The sequence below is a fragment of the Carassius auratus genome, unplaced genomic scaffold, assembly GCF_003368295.1.
Source record: "Carassius auratus strain Wakin unplaced genomic scaffold, ASM336829v1 scaf_tig00218148, whole genome shotgun sequence".
Lineage (NCBI taxonomy): Eukaryota > Metazoa > Chordata > Actinopteri > Cypriniformes > Cyprinidae > Carassius > Carassius auratus.
Genome location: NW_020529394.1, coordinates 1 through 18,023, shown reverse-complemented (window position 1 = coordinate 18,023; position 18,023 = coordinate 1). Strand labels below are relative to the sequence as shown.

Below are 18,023 nucleotides of genomic sequence, written 5' to 3'. Positions count from 1 at the left end.
GCTGGTTGTGGAGCAGGCGCTGTGTGTGATCGGGGAAGAGCAACAATGATACACCTCAGACCTGTAAACTCGCTGAATTCCTGCGCACGTTAACGTTATAGGCCACGGGACGGATATGTAAAGAATATAACACCAGTGAAAGAAACGGTTTAGAATATATATACATACGTATACATGTATATCTATATAGAGAGCGAAAGAGACTATAAAGTGATGGTCAGAGACTGGTGCATTGGTTTTGGTATTCTGAATTTGGCTGTGGTCAGTTTGCAGGGGTTGGGGTGGGTGGAGGTGGGGGGTAACTGGATATGCAGAGGCCGTCCCTTGGTCTTAGCTCCCGTAGTGCATGGTGTTGCTGGGGATAGCCATAGGAGATGCCATGGAGATAGCCGGGCCGCCCATGGTGAACTGGTTGGTGATGGGGTAATACGGACTGCTGCTGCTAGGACCCTGCTGGGCAGTCGTGGCCCCTGAGAGGAGAGAAAAAGCAGCATTACATCCTTTGGTTTTATGAGCGTGTGGTTTCTAAGATGTTCAAAGTATGCTTCGAAGTATTTTGTGTGTAAGCTGTGTTACTCGTATAGTGTGTGTGGGACAAATGTTTTGGTACAAATGAGTTTGTTTTCAAGGTGGAAACTTCCTGCTGGGAGTATATTTTGAAATGTGGAACATTTGTGTTCGTTTGATCACTGAAGTATTACTGAAGTAATTATCATCATTACTGTTTATTAAGTGGTCAACAAATCAGTACAGCAGTCCAAGAGTAATAATATATATATATATAATTTATCTAGTTTCAATTTTATTTCAACCTGATCAGCTTTACGTAAGATGCTTTAAAAATTAACTGGAGAGACTAGAAGAGAACGAAAACGTGTTTTTTTTTGGTAACACGCCATTTAGAAAATACAACACTCATGGTTTGAGACTAAGTACAGAGATTTCGGTCATCAATTTTCACCAGTTATTTCCAATCCCATAAATATCTTGTTCATCTTCAGGAACACATATTGAAGATTTTTTTTAAACATATTCTCTATCATACACCACATCACATCATCATCATCATCACCACAGAAACTCAGTCAGAACTGCTTGACACATGAGAACCGAATAGGTTTGTTCTTGCACATCAAGCAAGCACAATTTGAGCTTCTGTTTAATGTGCGCTGATTAGCTTTATACATGAATAAAAGCTTTTACAAAAAGTTAATTTGTGTCATTTTGGTAACCATTTAGTATAGGTAACGGTATTTATAAAGCACATATTCTGCATGACCAGATTCTACATCATATTACCTAAACTTAAATACCTTACTATTAATAAGCCGCAAATTAGGAGTTTATTGATGAAAAAGTCAAGAATTGGACCTTAAAAGAAAGTGTGACTAATTTTTTATGCATGAAAGTTTTGGAAAGTGTGGAATTCAATGTCTGGATAGAGAATTATGAGAGAACATGAAACATATCTTCATTGAGTTCTGAAGATAAACAAAAGTCGTATTATTTCCACTTGATACAACGATGAGGGTGAGCAAATCAATTTTGGGGAGGAATATGCAATCTATCTGCATGAGCCTCAGGTCTTGTTTTACTCCGAGACACTCACCCTGGACGATTCCCGTGCTCATTATTGAACCCATTCTTGGAGTGGTGTGATTCACAATCCCCGTGTTCACTGGAGGGGGAAGAGACATCTCTTTTCAATTTACATAACAAAAAAAAATATGATCTACATGAAACACATGAATATTTAACATGAAGCTAAAGGAGAAAGGCTGTGATACAGATAATCTTAAACTGTTAGTACTGTTGTATGGAAAACCTCTCAATAATAATTATTAATTGTACTATAAGAGTTTTAGAAGAGATATTAAAATATTAAAAGGGGCCAAGTAGTCTATTTCGACTTGTGTTTTCATAACATTAATCTCTTATCTCAAATAGTTAAAGATTCGATCCTTCATGATTGGCCTTTAAATATAATACACTTTTTTTAATATTATTAATCTCAGCTTTTGGTTTTAAAGGGATAGTTCACCCAAATAAATAAATAAATCTGGCATTAAAGCTGCAGTAGGTAACTTCTGTAAAAATATATTTTTTACATATTTGTTAAACCTGTCATTATGTCCTGACAGTAGAATATGAGACGGATAATCTGTGAAAAATCAAGCTCCTCTGGCTCCTCCCAGTGTCCTATTGCATTTGCAGTTACCGACAGCTCCCGGTAAAAAACAACCAATCAGAGCTGCGGTCCGTAACTTTGTTTGTGTTCAAAATGTAGAAAAATGTATATAATGCGAGTACACCATGAATCCATTTTTCCAAACCGTGTTTTTAGCCTGTCCTGAATCACTAGGGTGCACCTATGATAAGTGTTTATATTCGGACTATTTTAGATTGCTTCGGGCTGGGTGCCGCGGCGGAGTAACCCAGTACCTTTGTGATTCTTCATAGACATAAACAGAGAGAAGTAGTTCCGGCTACGATGTTCTTCCGCAAGACACAAGCAGTTCTGTTTATTAACCGCTAGAGCGTCAAAAGTTACAGATAGCAGCTTTAACTCCGACACGTGTCAATCAAAATATGTATTATTTCCATTTATCAAACAGAAATTAAAATATAACATTTTTGTCCATCATTGAAGCATCAAGGTTTTTTGTTGAGGTACACAAACACTGATCTTTGCATACATAAAGCTAAAATACGATAAACATTGAAGCATGAAACATGCTTGCTTGACACGTGTGAGCCAATAAGGTTAGAGCTTTTGGATTACTTAATGTCTTTCATACCTTATTGTTGTCTAAACTTTCAACGGACGAACAAAAAAGATAATTATACATAAACAAACGAACAAAAAAAATCTTCATTTGTGTTTCTAAGATGAACTTGAAGCATGGTGAATTTGGAAAGACATGAGGGCGAGGAACCAATGAAACAATCATCATTTTTGCTTGAAAAAAACAACAAACAAGCAAACCAAAACTACCTTTAAAACATCACAGAGCTAACCCCCCCCTCCCCCCTCATATGTGTGTATTTGTGAGCGTGTGTGTGAATATCCATACGTGCATGCGTGTCTGTACCAATGGGGATGAGGTTGTTGTGGGCCACTGTAGTCCCGCTGCCGCCAATGACGGTGCTGAGATCATAGGCTGTGGGCATCCCTGACAAACACAGACAGAGCCAAACTTTAGTGCCATCACGCTTCAGCTAACTGATATACATCTAAAGAAAGAGGTCAGGAATGATTTGATAAGTGTCTTCTCGGTGATGTACCCGACACAGCCATGCCTTGGTTCATGCTGTAGGTTCCCCCAGTGTTCCACATGTCTCCGACGGGAGGGTAGTGTGAACCTGGAGGGAGGGGCCGGTGTTGTGCCCGATGTTACCTGCGGGACACAGCTCAGCGTCAGCAATGCATGTCACAGACATCCTCAGAGTCCTTCCGAAGCAAAGCGTCCACTCACCGGAAGAAGGGGTTCTTGAGGTCAAGCAGATTACTGGACTTGGAGCCGGTCTGGTCCACTTGAGCAACAATACTAATGTCATAGCTCTGTCTGTGAGAGGAAGGGGAAACAAATGAGACCACGGGAAGTAAACCGCGAAACAGCCTGAGGGTTAAAACACAAAGCAGAGTGCGTCCTCACCTCTTGTTGGCGATTAAATGTGCGGTGCCTGACATGGTGTCCCCTGCCTTGGCAAAGAGAGGGGACTGCAGCAGACAGCGCACCTGGGTACCAGTGAGTGAGGGGCTCTGTGGGGGCCGTGGAGAGCCACACCGTCATCCTGTTCACAGACACACAGCACATGGTCAACATCTTCAGAATAACCAAACATCTGAACCGCTCCCTCATATCAAAGTATTCAAAAAACTAAAAAATCATATTCCCTCACATTGAAAAACTTATCATCAAGAGGAAATGAATATAAATGAACTTAAGTTCATTCAGATGTGTTTGGGGAATGATTAAAAGCTGATGAACTGATGCATGCTTGTAGTCCACACACCAATTCACTTCAAGAGTCATCACTCAAGAATCACTTAAAAGTATTTTTATATATATCTGACAGTAAAATACGTATTAAAAACAAGTGATTGTAACTTCATTTCAGGGTCTACAAATGTCTTTTTTAAAATCAGACAATATGACGTTAAAATAAATAAATAAATAAATCATGGTTCTTTTCAGTGGTCCACAAAATCAGGATTACAAAACAAACTTTTAAAAACAAAATGAAAGTCATCTTATAATCAGCATTGTGCTAAATAATAATAATAATAATAATAAATTACAATATTCAAATAAATAAATTACAAAAATGTAAACTGAAATAGACTAAAGCACAACAATGCGAATGCAAAGAGAACCTGATTTTTTTTACTTGTTTAAAGTTTTGGTCAATTTAACAGTCTGAATTTGGTAGTAATAATAATAGATTTCATATTTTAATAATAATAATAATAATAATAATAATAAGCACTAATACAATATTCAATGGGTTCAACATTAAAAAAAACTACAGAAAACCCAGAGTAAGATAGATCTGATCTGAGCACACCAGTGACAGTGAAAGCACAGAAAACCAGCTTCTTTCATATTTGAGTCTGTTTAAAATGGTCTGAATTTGGTTCTGTGAGAGAGGACTCAGGTGTGAAACACTTTGAAGAGATCATGTCGGAGCTTACGCTGATCCAATGAATGCGACATCAAACCAAAAAGCCAGCCCATGAACAAGCCCTGAGTGCATCATGTGGAATTTGAAGGGGATCTCTATCCTGCAAAAAGCAAGAAAAGGTTATATAAAAATTGGACAAGTCCGACAGACTTCTTTTTGTACATTTCCCATATACCAAAAGCATTTGGTGGAAACGTACTTGTAAAGATCCTCTTCTTTAGCTTCTAAAAAGTTCACTGTGTACTTCACTGATTTGGCCATCAGGATCCTGATATCAAACGTGTCCTGAAAGAAATCACAGAATAGATGAGGTAAAGGTAGGATATCAAAGCTCAGTCCCACATCAGATGAAAAAAAACAAACTGACGTGCTGTGAGGCCTCTTGTCAAGGGCTGAGCCACAGTGAATCAGACTCTGTCCTAGCTCAGAGGGCTCTCCTGCCTCGGCCTCAACTCTGAAGGGTGCTATAACAGTGCCCCCTGGAGCCAGACCACAGCAGGCTACTGTCCCAGCAGTGTAACATAGAGCTGAAGATCTTTGCCCGAACCCGATGGGAACCGTCGGGACCCGACGGGTTCGGGCTTAATTTCTATCATCTTACGCGGGCTCGGGCCGGGCTCGGGCTTGCGCTCCGGTTTGCGAGGTAAACGAGCGGTCATGTGATGCGTTTCGATTAGCGCGAGAAAGATGCGAAAATGAATGCTGAGCAGGTGTAACGGAGGCTTGCCTCTGGTGATTACGTTTTGGTTGCACCAGCAACTAAAGCAAACTCTGAGGTGTGGAAAAGTTTTGACCATGTCTATAATGAGAATAATGAGTGAATAATGACGCACCATCAGTGAGCGCAGGAGCGCGCTGAAGACATCTACAATGGATTCAATCATTTTCCTCCACAAAAACATGTAGACCTAGCCTAATCTCTGTGAGTAAAGGTTTTTCAAATGATAACTAAATATTCATTGAGTCTTAAATGCATAATGTTGACAGAGTATTTACGCTAAGGTTGGCATTATTCTTTTATTAAAGAAAATCCGGCGGAGCCTTTATCTTAATTTCGTTATTGCCAAATACCCATCTTAATTTACAATTTATCTTAATTTTTTTTTAAATTACTCGTTTTTATTGGTGCGTTGGTCTATTTATAGGTTAAATGAGCCCATATGTCTAGAATGCTGAGATGTTACGATGTGACACAGGACTTATTTTATTTCTTTATTCCAACTTCCAAGTGGTCTAGTCTACGTTAGTTATGAGTAAATTATGTTAAAACATGAATAAATTGCTCATTGTTGGCAAAAGAGCTGTGTGCGTGCGGGTTCGGGCTCGGGCTTTAAAAAAAGCTGTCAATCAAAATGTACTTGTCGGGCTCGGGTCCTGTCGGGCCTAACTTTTAAGGCCCGATTACAGCTCTAGTGTAACACCATCACAGGCACAACAAATGCCCGAACGGTTGACTACTGCTGGACATAAACCACACACACACAAAACTACAATTATGATGTCTGGAAATCCATGGACTGACAATCAAGCACACACTCAACTTAATATGCTTCTTGTGTGAATGAAAGTAGAAAAAGTAGCTCTATGATGGATTTCAAAAACACTGTGGATCCTAAATGAAAATCAACAACCAAAATCACACATATAGAGAGTTCTTGTGCACATAAAGATGTGCTTCATAAACCTTCCTTGTTAGATCTAAATTCACTGCATACCCTCTGACCACACACAAACATTGAGCTCAGACTCTCAGACCACGAACTAAAGCCTTTCATCACGGCCACAGAGGTGAGCACACATCCTTCACTTGAGTCTCCTTCATGAAACCGCCACTGAATCCATTTCCCTAATCCATGAAGCTTGCTGCCTTTCTCCATTTCCCAGAAACATCCTCACCGTTCTCATTTGGGCTCAAGTTCGTAACCCAATCCTTTCCGTATTTACCCCCGAGCGCTCACCGCTCATCTATAACCAGTGAGGAGACAAATCTCCAGTTACCTCCATACTTCACACACTATTCTTCAGTGTACACTTTCCTCTGAAGGCACAAACACAAGCCCATGTGTTTACTGGTTTTCTGACTTGAAGAACTGTCCAAGCTGTGGCGAACTCTAAAAAGCGGGTTATATATACATGAATCAACATGCACACACCCAATCCGCCGCTCATTCCCTCCCCTCTCTCACCACAATCGGCTGTCTGAAATATTCGTCTACTGCAGCTCCTCTCAGCGCAGACAGATCCACCCCATGGAAGGACGGCTGGTACCTGAAAGATTCAGTTTTGAAAGCATAAGCACAAAAGCAGCCAACCACCCCATGTCTTTATCGTCTTTTTAATAAACTCACCAGAAATTGGCCTTTGTAAACTGCTCCATATAAAGCTGCTCATCTGTGAAAGGGGCGAGGTGCACGTCTCCGATTGTGGGAAACATTTTGCCTGAGATAACAGAGGTGTGATATGTAAGATATTGATGCACTATGCATACATTAGTTTCTTGTGGTTTGGACGCTTTTAGTGAAAAAACCTTTGTACCGTTGGGCTTGAGGTACTTTTTGGCATGCAGGTAGCTCTCCAGCATCCTTTCGTTGAACAGCATGTAGCCCATGGGTTCAGAGATGATTATGTCCACCTGCTCAGGTAGAGACACCTCCTCCACTTTCCCAGGAATCACCACAACACGCTCTGACAGCCTGTTACTGTTCACAAGAACCTGTGGGCACACAATCATTAACATTACTACTACTACTACTTAGCATGACGTTCAATCAAGCAATGCCAAAAGCCATTATACTGTATATCATATTCTCATCTTATCACAAAATACTGCATTTGGCACAATACCAGCTTCTTGGCATCAATACTAAATCTGTTTGTCAAGCAATCAGTTTTTTTTTATAGGGGAGGAATAAAAAAAAAATTGCAACAATTATAAATATAAAGGTTTGCCATCACTTTTATCAAAGTTTTCTGGTACATATATCCCACGGCATTAATTACCAGCATATTTATAAATTATAAAATGTGATTTTACATGTGAAATATAACCTATAGGGATGAATGATGATTTGCAAACCGGTTGATAATGTGTGACGATTAAAATCGGTTGAGATGCTAGGATTCAGTTAGGGGGTAGGAGTTTATATGAATGCATGCATTAGGGGAACTTACTTTCTTTGGAATAATTTAGATGGCATTTTTAAACTTTGCCTCTGTATAATGCATATTAAAGTACATAAGTGCTGCTTTCTTTACAGCCGAAACCAAGGAAACGCTTTAAGTGCCACCTGCTGGCAGAGAGTGAATCTGCTTTTCATGCAGATCTTTTTTTTTATGTACAGCTTTACAAAATTGAAGTCAAACCATTCTGTTTTCGCTTCAAATTTAGAAATTATACAATCTGATTTGGATTAAAAAACACTCATGTTGCATGCACGGAGCATCTTTGTTCAGATCATGATTAAAATGCTGTGGTTGCCTTTCATTTTATGTGGAAAGTGAACAGACAGCGCCTTATTTTTTTAATATGAAGAGATTTATATGATTTGTGTTACTCATTTGATTTGGGGCTTGTTTTAAAATGTATTTCAATTTATTTTTGTTATTAACATTTACAATACATTAGAATTTTGTCTTTTAGCAGACGCTTTTATCCAAACTCACTTACAAATGAGGACAACAGAAGCAATCAAAACCAACAAGAGAGCAATAATATGCAAGTGCTATATTAGTATATTTCACAAAGAAATGTACACCATTTTTTCCAAGCAATAATAAAAGGACACATTTAATTCATAATTCATAATTTTCCATCACACAAACAACATTACATTTTAGTATATATTTATATATATAGTTATTTTAAATAAGTTTAATATTTAACTACTTTACTGTTTGATTGGTCAAATAAATGCAGCATTGGTGAGCATAAGAGACTTGATTTAAAATAATTTTCAAAATCTTCCTGACCAGACCTTTGAACAGTAGCACATGTCTGTGATTGAGGAAGCGGTCCTACCTCTGCATGTTGAGCCATGGTACTGGCCTCCACAGCATACACTTTACGAGCACCAGCCTGAGCTGCGAAAAATGACAGAATCCCAGAGCCACAGCCTACATCCAGCACCACCTGAATCAGACAGGACGGATGGGAACAAGAATCACATGATATGACACAACCGAATCAAAACTGCAGGTTTAATTTAATAGCAAATATTTCAGAGATGCATTCACAAGGAATAACCTTTATACAGGAAGTAGACTCAAATGTCCATTTCCCTTAGTTACAAAAAGTCAAGTTCATAATAGCCAAAACACCTTACTAATGAGGTTTCTATTTTTTAATGGAGAACAAGAAATGCTACAATAATCACTACTGTACTTCATGCCATCTACAAATACACAACCTTCAATCTATACAGTAACAGGTGTGTCAACGAGAGAAATAACAGTACTTTATCCTTGAAGTCAGTGTGATTCTGGAGGATGGCCCGTTGATATGTTCCAGTTCGCACGTAATCCTGCATCATGTTTTGTTGTTGAGAGAGGTAGCCATAAAACTGAAGAAAAAACAAGAGAAAGAGGACATTCCTATTATGGCACAAGTCAAATTTCTCCATTAGAAATAAAGGTTAGTCTGGATACCTTTAAAACATTTAAAATATCTCTTAAGCTTGCAAGACGTGAATAAAACTGGTTTGTCAAATGACAACGAGCACGTTTACATACACGTTCTTTAGTCGATTATGCTTAAGCAGAAAACGCATTTGGTCATAAACGGCGTAGGCATAAACCGGTTGCGAACAGGTCGTTTTTTCCCTTTTGCTCTGATTTCACATGACGTGTAAATGCAATAACCTGCTTTCTGTCGGCTTACTGAAGTGCGTGATAGGAACAAATCATTAGTGCAGATGTAAGCGCATCTAGACCGAGCAAACGTCTTAAACGCAGTAAAGAAAGAAGGAAATGTATCACAAAAGCAGACTTTTTCAAGACTCAAAAAAAAAAAAAAAAAAAAAAAAAAAAAATAATAATAATAATAATAATAATAATAATAATAATAATATATATATATATATATATATATATATATATATATATATATATATATATATATATATATATATATATCATCTCGTGCAGAAGCAGCAGAAGTGGTTCAGTCACAATGCTGTGTTTATTACTGCATGAGTGGATAATATACGAGCTGCAAGTTTCCCGACATGTTGCAAGTTGACATATTTCAAGCTCAGTTTACATCACAACTGACAAATGTATGGAATACTCGGAGTCAGATACGCAGATCATTATATTTTGACGTCACTACAGGGAAATAACCTGATTTATTTATGAAGACATGTAAACGCAGCTTACTTGCATTGTTAGGTTATTGGTGTGCATGTAAACGGGGAAAACTGGTTATTTTAATAAGCTGGTATTTGTGAGTTATGAGCTTACTGTTGTGCGTGTAAACGTGACCAGTGTGTTTTGGTTTAAACCTGTTAATTAGAAGCCAAACACACCTGGAAATACTGTACAGCTGAGGACTCCTCCGTCCTCTCACTGAAGACCGAGTGTTCACCCCCGTGTCCACGACAGTTCTTCAGGAGGTTATAGAACGACGAGAAAATCTGCCAAACACAAACACCAGTCAATACATTAAGAGAGTACAAGCTTCAGCAGCATCTCTTCATTCAGGTTTGCCCACAGTCACTTAAATAAAGACTGAAGCCGTGCTTATCTGAATGTTTGTCCGTTTACAGTTAAACAGCATGCCAGCTACCATGACTATATTCATGGCGAAAAAAGAAAAAAAAGGCTGATTAAAATTTGAACATTAAAACTTGTTTTCAGTTCATTTTTAATTAAAGGCCAACTGAAAAGTGAAAGAGTCCTAATGGACGTAACAGTCCCTCAAAATATGCTTCACTTGTCTGAAAGTCTCTCAGCGAGCTGCTAAATTAGCGTAAAGTCTGATGTCTGACATGTGCAAGAAGGTGCTGGAGTTTTACCTCCTGGAGATGCAAACTGCAGGAGGACACTGTTACAGCCCAGAGTAATGATGAAGGACTGCTTCCAACACGACTGCATTCAGTCTCTCGTGATACTGAACACTTAAAGACGCACGTCTCCTCATCTGTGGAGGAAAGCAAACGCAAGGAGGGTAATAAGCCTCACCATAAAACAGATTAATGGTTTTTTTTTTTATTCCATTGGTTTAAAACAACATTGAAGAAAAACTTAATGCATTTCTTTCTTTTGAAGAATTTTTCAACAGTTTTTGTCCATGCAGTGGAAGTCAATGAGGCCCAAAGCAACACTGGACCCTGTTGACAAAAGGACTTACCTCATAAATATTTCTGCACCATAGAAAAAATGTAGTCAATACGTGTTTGAATGAAGGATTTATTACTACTGCTTTAAAATGGGGCAGGAAAAAATACATGTACATATTTAAAGCAGTGTTTCAGGTTTATGTCCTTAAAGGTTATTAGCACCTAAACATAAATCAAGCAAATCAGACTAAGCTGTTCCTGTTCATAAACATTAAGTTGGCCTTCTAACAACTGCAATGTTAAATAGTGAAGCTATGAGTGATTTTGTCATCTATTTGCCCAACTGTTGTAGGATTAATTTCAAGCTTTCCACCGACAGATTAGGCTGCTATTCATTTATATAACTGAGCTGAAAACAACAACAGTCTCTACAGAAGCTCAAGAAAACACCCCTTAAACACAGGACAGGGGAATCAGGCCACGAAAATCTGAGCTTTAGACGGATGCTTGGCATCTACGGTTCATAACTGAAGGCTTTGCTCACCTAAAACATCCTAAAAGACAGGTAAACGAGGTATGTTTTTACTGGCTAACATACAGTAGTTTCTTATTTATTTGGCCAACCCACCCTCATTTTTGTTTGGTACAATGAATTCCACACATGCTGAAACCATGTTTTGTTGACTTTTTTGTTTGTGAACACTGGCATGAAAGCGCCACAGGCATTAAAAAAAAGAGTTATTACTATTAATATTATTGCTATCATTAGCAACCTTGTCAACCGCACAACAAGGTCGGACATGTGACGTCAACACCGCAGGACGCATTAAAACACCTAACAAGACACTAAGTGTCAATTTAGGCCTATTTGTAAAAAGAAATACTTTCCGCATCTTTACTAGATCTTAATGTTTGCAGAACAATTAATATTTAAGAACACTCTCTCGTGCGTAAGTTCATCAAACGTGCAACATATCACTTTCTCTGACACACGTACACTGTTATTTTTGTTAATTTCGATGAATGAACTTGGGCTTTCGCCTAAATAAGAAAATATCCCATGATGTGGTATTTGTGGGCTCGAGCAATAAGAACATAAATGCGATGTGGGTCGCGTCTTGTGCACGGGACATCGACAGCATGAGGCTCCAAACAAAAGCCCCGGGTGCTGGAGGAACAGGCGGGACACTGGAGAGAAGGAGGCGGGGGACCTGCCATTGTTCCCCGAAGAACAAAGATGCACGCCCGAGAAGTGCTTCCAGAAGAAACCTCTGCGTAATTTCACATTACTTCAGCAATGCTCTCTGCACTTTGAGAAGAATACACCAGTATAGTACAGTATAGTCAAAGTAGAGAGGTGGCGCCTGGGATGTGCGCAATCAATCAAGTACACTCAGCATCCATTCAGCCCATCAACCAACCAGGTTAAAAACGATTTCAAGAAATATATCAAAATTTAAGCAGATAGGACCCAGTGCAAACGTAAACACGTTATTATAATACTCTATGGTTCTCAATCGTATGACTGAAGGTGCAGACTGCGGCTAACTTTTATAGGCGCCAATTTACATTATACCCAAAGCCTTTTCTTGCTGTCCTGCTAAAAGTCTGGACGAAAACCTTAAAATAAACGTAATGCATGTATACTTCTATCTGTAGAAGCACATTCAGTGCTGGACTGTGGCACGTTTTAGCTGGATATTAACGTTTGCGAAACTATAAGCAGCTTAACACAATACGAAAGTTTACGGATGCTAACATGCTGCGATCAGCGTGGTTTGTGCTGGCATGCGTGACGAAACAAAACCCCTGGCCCAGGCAAATTTATATCTTTTAGAAACCATGCATGAGCGCAGAGAGACGCGTTTGAGATGAAAACACAGAAAGCGGCCGGTGTCCCTGTGACCACGCGACGCACGCACATGCCGCACGCACAGACCTCGCTCTCGTTAGGCTAAGCTAGGATACTTCGCTCCACCGAGGCCGGATACAAAGTGTTTAAAAGCCAGCCAGCATCTACTCACTGTTCGAGAGGCTTATGAGAGCCACGTCCTGGTTGATCTTGATTTCTAGCCGCAGAGGCTGCTGCTCTGAATGTCTCTGTATGTCTCCGTTGGCGTCTCCGATGGAGAGCAGGCGCACGCCTGGGAACACCGACACCGCCATCTTCGATCTGGGCAGACACACACAGCAGATCTCCCTGGAGCCAGCGGTCAAGATAGGCCTGACTTACTACTGCCTCCACGTGGACACATCTCGCCTCTCCCCAGCTCTAGCTCAGTTTCAAGACGTGGGCTGCAAAGAAAAGGCTGTAGCCTACACTATACAGTTCATTCAATGTGTGGGTTGAAATCATATTGTACAGGAGGCAGTGTGAAGAAGAAGAGACAACACGAGAGAACAGGGTGCACATTAACTTGGCCTCATAGACGTCACCAATACATACCAATTTTTGACTGAAATACAACTATTGAAAATCTGGAATATGCTTTATATTGAGAAAACCTAAGTTGTTCAAATGAACCAATGCTTATTACTAATAAAAATCTATATAAATACATAAATAAATAAGGTTTGCTATTGTTATTACAGTAGGACATTTACAAATTATCTTCATGGAACATGATCTTTACTTATCATTCAAATGATTTTGGGATAAAAGAAAAATCTGTAATTTTGACCAATACAATTTTTTTTTTTTGCCAATTGCTACAAATAAACCCCAGCGACTTGAGACTTGGGATTTGTGCTCCAGGGTCAAATTGGGTTGTCACAGTTCAATAACATAAATGTTTTGTATTGGGAAGATTTCTGAAATGTTAAATATGCAGATAAGGCGTTATCTAATTGAATGTGCGCTAATTTACATACTTTTCCAGAACAGAAATCTGAATATTAGATAAAGCCAGGTTCAAAATCTAGTTTCATTTTCTTGACATTTAAAAAGTAAATGTTTTTACAGAGGGTTTTTTGGATACCCTTTTTTTTTTTTAATTTAAATCAGAAAATACATTGAACACACAGGAGGAAAACTATACAATGTTATATAAATCAGGTATAAATAAATACTTTTGTGAAAACCTTAATACAGATAGGAATAAAACTTTAAAGTCTGATGCATGTTGGTTGCTACTGGAGATAAACTACTTTATTTTCATTTTAATTCTAGTATTTGTACTAAATTTCTTACTTGAACTAAGTTTTAGCTCAGGTTTATTTATTTTCAAGTCATTCATTTCAGTGCTTTAACTCAAACTTTGTTATTTCCCAAGGCAATATTTCTAATAAAAAAAATTAAAAAAAAAGTTGTAAAAGTTTTAGCATTGGTCGACAATAACCTGGTTACAAACATAAACTATAGTGGTTTCCAGCATTATTTATTGCTCTTATTGTTTAAATCACAGACAATTAAATTGGGATCTTGTCCAAAAAGAAACTTTTCAGGCTCAGTCATTTTAATGTATTTATCAATGACATCTTAATTACCAACAACATCTTGATTCAGTTTAGTAAGAAAAAGTGTACAGGTATCTTGCTGCGAATAAATCAGATGTTGCTCTTGTAGGCGCAGTCAACCTTAAAACACAAGACACACATGAGGTACACAGACTGAAAGAGTGAACCATGCAGGACAGCAATAAAACTGACATTTGCATGAATGTCCAGTGGTGACTGATAAGATACAGACCAGATATAAGATGAGATCGGAGAGCATGTGAGGGCTCCAGGCCAGATCATACACTCCTAATCATGTGGTGTTCAAACTCTTAGTCTACAAGCATGAGAGCAGCACATATCACTTAAAAAACAGATAGGAGTCTGCACTCGAGTCTTGTGTTAACACTATAACATTTAAGAAAAGGTCAAAAAGTGTGCAGGAAAACCTTTACCCACTAGAGTAGAGAAAAATTCATTGGAATAAAAAAGTGAGTACCTCAGAAAAGTGAATTTATATCCGAAACACAGCATTGATCTTCTTTATCAAAGAGAACCTGAGATTCAAGACATCTTCTCTCCTTCAATAGAGCTATGAGGTTAATACAATTAAAACCTTAAATACATGAGTTCTGTGGCAACAACGTCCATGTATAGAAACAGAACTGTATCAATAACAAAGAAATTGATTACAACAAGAAAGCACTTAGATTTTTTTCTGTGCAAGGCTTGTATTCAAATGAACCCGTCTACACAGTAAAAAATAAAATGCATGAATTATTTTTTGCATATTTGTCCTCACATTTCCAGTGGACTGTTTGACCAACAAATTACTTTAATTTCCTCCTGCTAGTGTAACTTTAGCACTACCATGGCTTTATTCAACGGTATACAAATTAAACAATTTCAAATCACTTCTCAGCGGTTTTCTTCATAACTCACATCGCCGAACGGGAAAGACTTCAAGTCCCAATGCAGCTTACAGAATTAAACAGTTTAGTGTGATAGTAGTGACGATAAGCAGCTCTGCTGTAATGTGAAGGGATCGGAGGGTTGTGGAGTGAAAACATCCAAGTGGAAGAAGAACGTTCTCAAGCTTTTCCACGACTCCTTGAGAGGGAAGACAGAGACAGACGTTCACTTTTCTGTTTATGTTTCACTTCAACAGGAAATTTCTAAGAGGAAAGAAACACTGAGCTGATTGTTGGTACCTCAGAAGAGCGCACATGATTTGGGTGGCGAAAGGGGTTGTCGCTCGATGGCACCCCCATGAGAGAGGGTCCTTGTGGGCATTTTGCAAGCAGAATGCCTTCAGCTCAGCCGCAGCTTGAGAAACCTAAGACAGATTCAATAAAACACAGACGGACAGAGAAACACACGTGAAGAGTTCAGATGCAAAAGCTTAGTGCCTTAATACTTTTTTCCTCAGGCTCCCATACTTACGTTCAGTTATTTCACTTTAATGGCATATAAAAATAACCCATTCATGTTATTAATTTCATTAAAGTGAAATGACTAAATATAAACATAGGAGCTTGAGGAAAAAGTAGCAAGGCACTAAAACAGTTTTATTTTAACCGGTTTTGCATCTTAAAATGTCATGTAGATGTATGGATCTACAGATAAAGGGGGTTTGTAAGGTTTTGCATCTTAAAATGTCATGTAGATGTATGGATCTACAGATAAAGGGGGTTTGTGGAGCAGTAAAGACTCTTTTGTTGTCACACGGTGCTAGTAATCACGCGGTCAGAAGTTACAGAGTTTATTTGATTCCTGATAAACTCAGTAATAACACACAAAGCCCTGGGTTGTGTTTAAAATAGCGTGTTTGGGGCCAGTGGGAACTAATATAGATTTGGATTTTCCCGGCCAACAAACGTGACACTGTGTCACACTCACACACTTACAATCAACAAAGAGCTTCACTGTGCGCGGAGCTGCGCGCGACCACAACCTCAGAGGCTTTATGTGTTCAAATGTATTAAATATTAGATGACAACCTGTGTTAGCATTCCTTTAAAAACAAGCTGTCACCTGCTGAAAACGAAGGTAATGGCAACATGCCGTAATATAGAAGGCATTCCACGGAAAAAGCTGACAAACAGATAACATTTTTCATCACGCTTCAGTTGCATTAGGTAACGTTATGTTGCAAGTGCTCTCACATGCACCGAGAAATAAAAACAGCACAATAATTACACGAAGCAGCAGGATGTTCGGACAGGATCAACAAGTTTATCTAGTCACACCCTGTTAACAAAGATTTCCAGTCTTTTTGGTTTTTATTTTCTTGTGCTCACCTTAATTCTGCGGATTTCTGCTTCAAATCGCAGCTGCTTGACGCTTTTCTGCAGACTGACCAAACCGCCGGCGCTGTTATTCGACATGACTCCTGACAGATCCAGAAAGTTTTTCACACTGTCGACACGAGCCTGACTTCGGCAGTAACCGGCTCAGCTGCGCCCCTGTAGTTGACGATTGGTTTGGCACTGCGACGGCGCAGAGGACACCTGTTGATGAGTTCCTCACCTGTGAATCAAGCCAGCAATACATACAAATAAGTACATCCGGAAGGAAGCCCTCAGAGTTTATGAGTTTATCATATTTTCTAGAACACTCAGAGTAAACCTGTCTACAGTTTACATTTTCATTCGGACATTACTAGTATGTTTATTACTCCATTCTTCTTTTAGGCTGTTCATACAATGAAGACAATTTCAGGATTCACTAACAAATGAATGAACACGTGTGTATTGTTGTGGATTAGGTGGGTGAGGTGTTGCATTATTATTGTTAGTTACTTAATATTCAAGCTAATAAGACAAAAAATACAGCTATTTTTCATTACTTTCCTTTCATAAAAGGTTCTAGGCGAGCCTGCGGTGAGTGGCCATCTGGCGTTGTTTTATTATTATGAACAGCGGATGCGCTTCACCAGAGCCGCTCCGCGAGTGGAGACCTCAGTCAACCGTTTGCTGTTTGAATGAAAGTCAGTGGAATAGATGTGTGGAAAATCTGCATTTTTTTTACCGAGTCATAAGATCGAAAATCTATTTTTTTTTTTTTTTTTTACCAGCGAGACAGACTAATATTAAATAATAACATACAAAACATGATATATGAAAACAACAACAACAAAAATTGTCAAAAAGATAAAGTTTTTTTTTCAATTAAAATTGAAAGAAGCAAATTTCTGTATTTTAAAGATGACTTAACTGTATTAACAATATTACTAAACTTGAAGGACACAATTCAAATGGTTACAAACTGGATGTTTCAAGCTCATTAAATCAACAGTTTACCAAGGTACACTACAGTTCAAGTCATTAGGGTCTGTTTGAATTTGTAAAAAACATAAAAGCCTAAAATAAAATAAATAAATATGTGCATTCAGAAAGGATTAATATAACTGGCAGTAAAAGACTTTCACATTGTTTTTAACATATGTCTTTTTCATATAAATGCTGTTCCATTGAGCTTTCTAAGAATCATGGAAAAAAACATCCTGAGATCTAAAATAATATAAAACATAGTATTTTCAAGATTGATAATAATACGATTTTTTTACTGCAATTTTGCGACACTTGTATTGGATCAACAACGTCCAGATCATAGACTGTATAATAA

The 18,023-nt window shown here is 38.4% G+C and overlaps 1 protein-coding gene and 1 pseudogene across 1 annotated transcript; both read right to left on the bottom strand.

Moving 5' to 3' along the window:
* Positions 1-134: 134 nt before the first annotated feature.
* LOC113104787 (histone-arginine methyltransferase CARM1-like) lies at positions 135-13,397 on the bottom strand (annotated as a pseudogene).
* A 1,650-nt stretch (positions 13,398-15,047) lies between these two features.
* LOC113104788 (guanine nucleotide-binding protein G(I)/G(S)/G(O) subunit gamma-5-like) lies at positions 15,048-16,937 on the bottom strand. The gene is made up of 3 exons (XM_026266136.1): positions 16,697-16,937; positions 15,608-15,732; positions 15,048-15,506 (listed from the first exon to the last, which is right to left on the bottom strand). The coding sequence occupies exons 1-3, from the start codon at positions 16,781-16,783 to the stop codon at positions 15,488-15,490; spliced, it is 231 nt and encodes a 76-aa protein (XP_026121921.1). The 5' UTR covers positions 16,784-16,937; the 3' UTR covers positions 15,048-15,487.
* Between the last annotated feature and the right edge of the window lie 1,086 nt (positions 16,938-18,023).

Coding starts and splice junctions, on each gene's coding strand:
- LOC113104788 (XM_026266136.1), bottom strand. CDS start 16,783: ATGTCGAATAACAGCGCCGGCGGTTTGGTCAGTCTGCAGAAAAGCGTC. Junction 15,733..16,696: donor CAGAAATCCGCAGAATTAAG/GTGAGCACAAGA, acceptor AATCTGTCTTAG/GTTTCTCAAGCTGCGGCTGA.